This window comes from Cyclopterus lumpus, chromosome 17, assembly GCF_009769545.1.
Source record: "Cyclopterus lumpus isolate fCycLum1 chromosome 17, fCycLum1.pri, whole genome shotgun sequence".
In the NCBI taxonomy this organism is placed as follows: Eukaryota; Metazoa; Chordata; class Actinopteri; order Perciformes; family Cyclopteridae; genus Cyclopterus; species Cyclopterus lumpus.
The window spans coordinates 18,792,564-18,802,502 of record NC_046982.1 but is presented as its reverse complement, the minus strand read 5'-3'; the positions used below and the strand labels follow the sequence as shown (position 1 = coordinate 18,802,502).

General features: G+C 40.0%; 2 protein-coding genes across 3 annotated transcripts; both read left to right on the top strand.

Moving 5' to 3' along the window:
- The first annotated feature begins 1,707 nt into the window (after nucleotides 1–1,707).
- On the top strand, nucleotides 1,708–9,407 carry LOC117745986 (GTPase IMAP family member 9-like). Of its 2 annotated transcripts, XM_034554696.1 has the most exons (3): nucleotides 5,886–5,952; nucleotides 7,893–8,000; nucleotides 8,187–9,407. In XM_034554696.1, exons 1-3 carry the CDS (start codon nucleotides 5,928–5,930, stop codon nucleotides 8,855–8,857), a joined length of 804 nt encoding a protein of 267 aa, XP_034410587.1. In that variant the 5' UTR covers nucleotides 5,886–5,927; the 3' UTR covers nucleotides 8,858–9,407. The 2 variants fall into 2 exon arrangements, with proteins under 2 accessions (XP_034410586.1, XP_034410587.1); XM_034554695.1 differs by lacking the exon at nucleotides 5,886–5,952 and adding an exon at nucleotides 1,708–1,772 and having other exon boundaries at nucleotides 7,893–9,407.
- On the top strand, nucleotides 3,334–4,527 carry LOC117745988 (GTPase IMAP family member 9-like). Its single transcript, XM_034554699.1, has 2 exons — nucleotides 3,334–3,369; nucleotides 3,556–4,527. Exons 1-2 carry the CDS (start codon nucleotides 3,348–3,350, stop codon nucleotides 4,299–4,301), a joined length of 768 nt encoding a protein of 255 aa, XP_034410590.1. The 5' UTR covers nucleotides 3,334–3,347; the 3' UTR covers nucleotides 4,302–4,527.
- Nucleotides 9,408–9,939: the final 532 nt, after the last annotated feature.

Below are 9,939 nucleotides of genomic sequence, written 5' to 3'. Positions count from 1 at the left end.
TGTATATTACAACTGACCGCCTGTAGTTTCAAAACTCTCCGGCCACCGCTGCGACAACGTAAACCGCTCACAACACTCACTTGACACCAAATTGATTCATCCAACTACATTACCCAGAGTTCAACAGGAATCTGTAGACAATCACTTGGCAATCAAAATACCTTTAATGCTCAGAATATTTACTACTGACCACGAGGGTTGAAACCTATGAAACCTTTTTTCTTATTTCCTTTTTTTTTTACATTTTATAAGTAAGTTATTTGTCATGAATAATGTATGCAGTAGAATAACTCTTATTTTATAAGAACATGCAGCAGTTCTCAAAAACTATGCATGCAAATCAAATTTTGAGACATGAATACATATATTTAAACATTAAAAAACATTCTACTTCCATAAATTTCACACGGTTCCTTGTGGTCGTCAGTGACGAAGAACGATCGAACTGCTTCTGAAACATGCCTTGGACACACAGCAATGTATAATGTATCCTCTTGATTTAATCATGTATTGCCTTGTATTAGCATAACTCTAACAATTACTTATTTGTTTATCAGTGCCTGAGAGGACTTCGTAGTGGCTGCAGTTCATTTCTAGCTCACAAGTGATAACTGTATAAGACAAAGAATATTCCAACTTCTTAATAGGAGTGTATGCGGGTTCAGGCTTTGCTGAATAAATATCTTTTTTTTTTCTTCTTTTTTTTTAGCCAACTGATAAATCGATTAATGTTTTTCATTTATCTTCCGGTTGTGTCGTGGTGGCTTCAATGTATCGGTCTAAAAGTGAAAAGTCGTTTGAACTCAGTTCCAAAACATGTCGGTGGGTCAGAACCAAAATGCATTAACAAAATGTACTTTTATGTAATTAAACTCAATAAAATGTTGTAACGCAGTCTGTGGACTCGCTTGTTTGATATTTGTGTGTTTGTGAATGCAGCTGTATCTCTCATGTTGTTTGGACACATGCGGGCACTTTTACCCCCACAATGTAAATTATACATATATAGTAAATAGTTTATGAATTATATATTATATCAAAGACGATAATTACATTCTGATTACATTAGTATTTCATATTTGATCTATTTCATTATGGGTTCATGATTACCAAATGATTTGCAACTTTTAAGAAATGGTTTGTAAACCATCTATAAACATTCCATGGATAAACCACTTATTAATCCTGAACAAAGTATTAACAATCTATCTTAATTAAACTTATAGATGATTTACACAGTATTTATTAACTATTTAACACGTTGCAACAGTTTTAACTTTATAATAGCTTAGTAGATGGTTTACAAACCAATTATGTAACAACTATTTGGTCCATCTATTTAAATGATGTGTGTTAGATGTTTAAAAAGATCATTTGGTAATCATTAACAAACACAGTATTTAAAATGTGATATGTGCAACAAGAAATTGGTAAAATAACATGAATTACAGCATTACTAATTAGGAAAACATTAACCATCTTAACACTTAACAGTACAATAACTATTGAGTTGAGTTATTTATCAATTAACCATTTATTTATAATGGTTTAAATAAAGTATGTTAGTGTAATCAGTACTTATTATACTTTCAGAAACCAAATAAAGTGAATGCAGTAGGTGAACTATACACACCTGTATTAGTCAACGTTGTGATGTGGGTGTGGTTTGATGAATGAAACTTGTTTCTGGTGCGGTTGCAGACACTCAAGTCTTCATTTCACCAGCTGCTCAGCCCTCGAGAGCCCGAACATGGCCAGCGATGTCAAATGTGGTGAGTACATCAACTCTCTCAAAGAGTTCAGCACACTCTTCTCTCTACATTCCTCCTTTCTCTGTTTGTGATCACGGCGAAACAATCGCCTCTGTGTTGGCAGCAGACGGCATGTTGTCAGGGAACAGATGGGAGGAGCGTGACTGACATCTAGTTTCATTCAATGGAATTTTACAGGGCAGCAGCTCCGAGGCCTCATTTACACATACCCTACATGGACTCATCTACACATACCCTACATGGACTCATCTACACATACCCTACATGGACTCATCTACACATACCCAACATGGACTCATCTACACATACCCAACATGGACTCATCTACACATACCCAACATGGACTCATTTACACATACCCTACATGGACTCATCCACACATACCCTACATGGACTCATTTACACATACCCTACATGGACTCATCCACACATACCCTACATGGACTCATTTACACATACCCAACATGGACTCATCTACACATACCCTACATGGACTCATCTACACATACCCAACATGGACTCATCTACACATACCCAACATGGACTCATCTACACATACCCTACATGGACTCATTTACACATACCTTACATGCACTCATCCACACATACCCTACATGGCCTCATCTACACATACCCTACATGGACTTATCTACAAATACCCTACATGGACTCATCCACACATACCCTACATGCACTCATCCACACATACCCTACATGGCCTCATCCACACATACCCTACATGGACTTATCTACACATACCCTACATGGACTTATCTACACATACCCTACATGGACTTATCTACCCTACATGGACTCATCTACACATACCCTACATGGACTTATCCACACATACCCTACATGGACTCATCCACACATACCCTACATGGACTTATCCACACATACCCTACATGGACTTATCTACACATACCCTACATGGACTCATCCACACATACCCTACATGGCCTCATCCACACATACCCTACATGCACTCATCCACACATACCCTACATGGACTCATCCACACATACCCTACATGGCCTCATCCACACATACCCTACATGCACTCATCCACACATACCCTACATGGACTCATCCACACATACCCTACATGGCCTCATCCACACATACCCTACATGCACTCATCCACACATACCCTACATGGCCTCATCTACACATATCCTACATGGACTTTTCTACACATACCCTACATGGACTCATCCACACATACCCTACATGGCCTCATCCACACATACCCTACATGCACTCATCCACACATACCCTACATGGCCTTGTCACATTATGGTTAGGCCGTGTCCACACGACTACGTTTCCATTTTAAAACGCATATCTTTCTTTAGTTTTAGATTAGAGCACCAAAAAAGGAGTTTGGAAACCCACACAATGTCGAACTATTTAATTGAGAGTGGGTGTTCTGTAACACTGGAACCATTTCATACACACTCAAAATGTTAAATACAATACAGAGCAAAAATACAACTAGTAAGGATTAATAATTAAAATAAATGTTCTCACCCCTTAGAACCAACAGTCAATACTGAGGAGCTCAGGATCGTGATGGTGGGGAAGACCGGAGTCGGTAAGAGCGCCACAGGAAACACCATTCTAGGAAAGCAGATCTTTAAATCAGAGTTCTCCCCTCAATCTTTGACTAAAGGCTGTGAGAAGGCCTTTGGTGAAGTGAACGGGGAAAAGGTTTCTGTTATTGACACTCCGGGTCTGTTTGACACCAATACTGATGAAGTGAAAACCTGTGTAGAAATAGTCCGGTGCGTGTCCTATGCTGCTCCTGGACCCCATGTCTTCCTGGTCGTCATCCAACTGGGCAGACACACAGAGGAAGGAAAGAATACAGTGCTGAAGATTCAGAAAATGTTCGGAGAGAAAGCAGACAAATACAGCATGGTGCTGTTTACCCACGGGGACCTGCTCAAAGGGAAACCTATTGAGGAGTTCTTGAAGGACAGCAAAGACCTGAAGGAACTTGTGGATAAATGTAACGGCAACTACCACGTCTTCAATAACGAGGCGAAGGATCAGGCGCAGGTCGGCGAGCTGCTCGACAAGATCAGAGACATAATGCGGGAGAACGGAGGAAGCCATTACAGCACTGAAATGTTCAAGATGGCAGAGAAGGCGGCTGAAGAGGAAAAACAACGAGTCCTTAAAGGGAAACAAGAGCAAATGCGCAACAAGCTGGAGAGACTTGAGAAGAAAATAAGGGACACAGAAAAAGGACAAGAGGCACCTCCAGTCTCTCTCCTTTGGTGCCCTCACCTGCAGATCTCTTCTTTTTCCGGGTGCCTAGCCCCCAGAATCTCTCTCCTGGGCGCCTTTCCTTTTAGGTTCCACTTATGCCAACATTACAGAGCCCTGATGGTCGGAGGGTGTATTGTATTTTCTTTCAATCATCAGAATAGGCAAATGTGCAGATCCAAGTTCATAAAATATCATATAATTGCAAATGCAATAAACTATTCAGATTTCATGAAGACGCAACAATACATTTGATGCATCGTGTCCATGATGAATGTTTATGATAAATTATAGACATGAGCGTCATGGAAAGTGCTACCAATTAGGGTTTTGACATTTTAGTTTAGTTACTTATACCTTACTTTGTTCTCATGTAATTATGTTGTTTATATAACTTGTGAATGGGGACAGTGGTTAAAAATAGGAGAAGATATGTTGTGAATTCTGCCCTCGATGGACTGGCGGCCTGTCCAGGGTGTCCCCTGCCTTCGCCCTATGTCAGCTGGGATAGGCTCCAGTGCCCCCGCGACCCTAATGAGGATAAGCGGTATTGAAAATGGATGGATGGATGTTGTGAATTCCTCATTGTTCAGCATATAATACTATAAATATGCTTCCAAAAACGATCACGCGCGGCTGTTGCTGTTTACTTTCGGTTTATCTGAGGAGAAAAAAGGTTTGATAATCGACAGGTTGTTTATTCATTCAAATGTTTCTGACTTTAAGGAAAGTGGGTCAATGTTAAGACGACATAAGGGTGAAAGGAACTGCAGTCATTTCTTGTAAATGGTGATGGGAGGGGTGAACCGGGTAGGAAACAAAAGTAACCATTAAAATGCAGCAGGACTGGATATTCAATATGTCAAAAAAGAAAGAAAGGACAATTAGGGGTGCGACTCATAGCAGGTTAGATAAATCAAAGATAACGACGCCTGGATCTGATGAGATGACACCCAACGTTTTCTCTTGTGTGTTGTGTTTGGACGGTCCAAACCGACTGTCGGTGACATTTAGACCATTTTTAATAAAGTTCTCAACTTGTGAAATTGTAGAATTTATTTTTTGCTTTAATCTTGTTATGATACCAGCACACTTAAATAACACACGTCACTATCAGCACACTTAAATAACACACGTCACTTTAACTTAAACATCACATACACTTTAGAATTGCACTTTATCTTCCACTGTACATTTTACATTTTACATTTTACATTTTACATTTTATTCTATGTCTCGTCTGCCCTTTGTTGATTGTTTATTTGTTGTCTACTGTTGTTGCTTGTTGTTGCTTGTTATGTCTGATGTCCTATGTTGCACCACCGACCACGCTAAGTTCCTTGTAGGTGTAAACCTACTTGGCTATTAAAAGTTTCTGATTCTGATTCTGATGATGATTTTTTTTTTTGCAATGTTGGAGAATGAACACTCCTCCGTTTCCTTTCCCCGTTTATGTTTCTTGGGGAGTTTTTACTTTATCATGATCAAAGTTCTGCACATGGAAGGGGGCGCATGCCATGCGGTTTGTGACGCGTGATGTTGGGCTGGATGAATGATATTGATTTGACCAGAATAAATGAAGGTGTCTCTGTGGATTCGGTGGGACTTTAAACAACATGTTATGCTCTTGTTCCATTCATAAAGGCAAGACTGACTTTAATACAACAGATAGAAATGTGTTTTAAAACACATTAACTTTGCTGTCAATACTTTCTAATTCAGGCTCAATCTATAAAACAGCCCGTGAACTAAACACGTAAACAGCTCTAGTTTTATGGGTGTGGTTTGTTGCATGACGTTTTCGTATAAAGACGCACGTTGCAAAACTTGTCTTGACTTTATTCACGAAAAAGCAGCACATCCGCTCGGTACAATTCAAACATGGGAGGCATTAACAACAAATACCGTAAGTAAATATCAACCTGTATTTATAATAATTTTCATCTATAGATGACGCAAGTAACATTATTTATTTATTTTTTTTTTGCAGTCCTCACTGTTCACCTATAATAGTCTGATCAAAAGCCTAATATGTGATCTTTTATTCGTCATTTGTGAGCTCAGTTTTATCATCCTATTTTTTTTTCGCACACCTTTATGCGGTCTGTTGCTCACCTACATACATACCTTTATGTGGTCTGTTGCTCACCTACATACATACCTTTATGCGGTCTGTTGCTCACCTACATACATACCTTTATGCGGTCTGTTGCTCACCTGCTCACATACCTTTATGTGGTCTGTTGCTCACCTGCTCACATACCTTTATGTGGTCTGTTGCTCACCTACATACATACCTTTATGTGGTCTGTTGCTCACCTACATACATACCTTTATGTGGTCTGTTGCTCACCTACATACATACCTTTATGTGGTCTGTTGCTCACCTGCTCACATACCTTTATGTGGTCTGTTGCTCACCTACATACATACCTTTATGCGGTCTGTTGCTCACCTGCTCACATACCTTTATGTGGTCTGTTGCTCACCTGCTCACATACCTTTATGTGGTCTGTTGCTCACCTGCTCACATACCTTTATGTGGTCTGTTGCTCACCTACATACACACCTTTATGCGGTCTGTTGCTCACCTGCTCACATACCTTTATGTGGTCTGTTGCTCACCTGCTCACATACCTTTATGTGGTCTGTTGCTCACCTACATACACACCTTTATGCGGTCTGTTGCTCACCTGCTCACATACCTTTATGTGGTCTGTTGCTCACCTACATACACACCTTTATGCGGTCTGTTGCTCACCTGCTCACATACCTTTATGTGGTCTGTTGCTCACCTACATACACACCTTTATGTGGTCTGTTGCTCACCTGCTCACATACCTTTATGTGGTCTGTTGCTCACCTACATACACACCTTTATGCGGTCTGTTGCTCACCTGCTCACATACCTTTATGTGGTCTGTTGCTCACCTACATACACACCTTTATGCGGTCTGTTGCTCACCTGCTCACATACCTTTATGTGGTCTGTTGCTCACCTACATACACACCTTTATGCGGTCTGTTGCTCACCTGCTCACATACCTTTATGTGGTCTGTTGCTCACCTACATACACACCTTTATGTGGTCTGTTGCTCACCTGCTCACATACCTTTATGTGGTCTGTTGCTCACCTACATACACACCTTTATGCGGTCTGTTGCTCACCTGCTCACATACCTTTATGTGGTCTGTTGCTCACCTACATACACACCTTTATGTGGTCTGTTGCTCACCTGCTCACATACCTTTATGTGGTCTGTTGCTCACCTACATACACACCTTTATGCGGTCTGTTGCTCACCTGCTCACATACCTTTATGTGGTCTGTTGCTCACCTACATACACACCTTTATGTGGTCTGTTGCTCACCTACATACACACCTTTATGCGGTCTGTTGCTCACCTGCTCACATACCTTTATGCGATCTGGACACAGAAGACTTACCGGTTTGTCTCCGTGAAGCACGAACATGTATTCACTTTCTCATCTTCTTTAAATGAACTTCCTTCTGCATACTTAATCCCTTCTCTTTAGCTAAACGTCGATATGGGAACTCTACTTTTTTTGGGGTAGGATTCCGTGCATTTGCAGGTCACAACATTGACATGCATTGTGGGAGATGTAGTCTATGGTCACTGTAAAAGCAGCATAGACTTTAATTTTAAGACGATCATATGCCTTTCAAGCTGGGGCAGGCCTTACATTTTACACGTGTGTTAGAAGATCCGACTCCTGGGATTATTTTCATAGTCATGAAGGGTTCTTTATGTCTTCTGTGGAACTGCATTGAAAAACATTTTATGAAGACACTGAGAATTAATTGTTCTTTTTTCTTTTTCAGTCTTTTTGGCTCAGCCTACCACAAACTACGACAACAGAACTTCGACCACAACAACGTACGACAATACTGAGGAGCTCAGGATCGTGATGGTGGGGAAGACCGGAGTCGGTAAGAGCGCCACAGGAAACACCATTCTAGGAAAGCAGATCTTTAAATCAGAGTTCTCCCCTCAATCTTTGACTAAAGTCTGTAAAAAGGCCTTTGGTGAAGTGAAAGGGGAAAAGGTTTCTGTTATTGACACTCCGGGTCTGTTTGACACCAATACTGATGAAGTGAAAACCTGTGTACAAATAGTCCGGTGCGTGTCCTATGCTGCTCCTGGACCCCATGTCTTCCTGGTCGTCATCCAACTGGGCAGACACACAGAGGAAGAAAAGAATACAGTGCTGAAGATTCAGAAAATGTTCGGAGAGAAAGCAGACAAATACAGCATGGTGCTGTTTACCCACGGGGACCTGCTCAAAGGGAAACCTATTGAGGAGTTCTTGAAGGACAGCAAAGACCTGAAGGAACTTGTGGATAAATGTAACGGCAACTACCACGTCTTCAATAACGAGGCGAAGGATCAGGCGCAGGTCGGCGAGCTGCTCGACAAGATCAGAGACATAATGCGGGAGAACGGAGGAAGCCATTACAGCACTGAAATGTTCCAGATGGCAGAGAAGGCGGTTGAAGAGGAAAAACAACGAGTCTGGGAAAGGAAGGAAGAGCAAATGCGTAAAGAAGAGGAGGAACTGAAGAAGAAACTACAGGAAAAGTTTGATCAACAAATCAGGGAAGTGAAGGATAACATGGAGCAGCAGAAAAAGTTAAGGGATTCTCGTGAAAGAGAAATTAAAGAAGAAGTTGAAAGATTGAGGAAGCAGCAGGACATTGACGCCAGACGAGAGGCCGAGAGAAGTGTCCCAATACTGCAAATGTTATTTGAGATTATTAAAGCTGCATATGCCATGCTCTCCAAATGAAGTTTTTGTCTTTATGACGCCTGACTGCAGCAGCCTTAATTAGCTGTTGTGAATTATTTATAATCGCATTCCAGTTCTGGGTATTTCTTTTGGGCCTGATTTGTAATATTATTATCCACTCAATAAGTATTTAATTATAGAGGAATGGCAGTTAGTTTTGATTTTATTGTGTGATATTTGTTTTCCAAGATGCAGACCTATCGGTTAGGAGCATTGCAATGTTTCACATTGGACAAGGAATGTATTTTAAAGACCATTATGTAAGAGTGTGTACACTAGGCATTACTGTAAGGGTGTATACACTAGGCATTACTGTAAGTTATATTCCATGGAATTTATATGGTTAAATATACAGCAAACACTCGTTGAGCAGCTGTGAAAGACACATTTATTTCCATTGACTTTAAATGCTAGTCCCCTCTGAAATTCCCCTTGTGTTCTTTCTGAACACGCCGATATTATCTGCAATGATTCAAACTCGTTGTCAAAAAATGCCCCCAAATGACCAATGTCTTGTGATCGATGTGTAAATATATTAAAAATATGCTGACATGTTCTCAAAAACGGTTTAATTTCATAATAATCTTAGAATGTAGAAGTCAATAAATCATTAAAATGTGATTTTATGCTCAAAACTAAAACAGAAATATATATATATATTTGTATAAATGAATGCCAAGACGAATGTCTGTTCCTTAACATTCTTTTTGACCAGTAATTGGGATAAATTACCTTTTTTAAGTCATAATATGTCTTATAGGGAACTTGTTTATTGTCATAGATTATTATGTATTATTGTATTATTATAATATGTTTCTCAGGTGATCATGAAATAACTCTGAATAAATAAATGAGTTATGTGTCTGTAATGAAAACTTTTCTTGTTCAATAAAGGACTTTAATGGGACCGGAGTGTCAGATATTTCCACACTAGGTTGTGCCATTTATTTAATTTTGATTTAATTTGACTGAGACACATTCCCATTGTACACCAGCCCCCTCCACTGGCCAAGAATAACTGTAAAGTATGAATGACAAAGCTGAGAAATGAATCGACAGAATGTGTTGGTAGTAGAAAATCT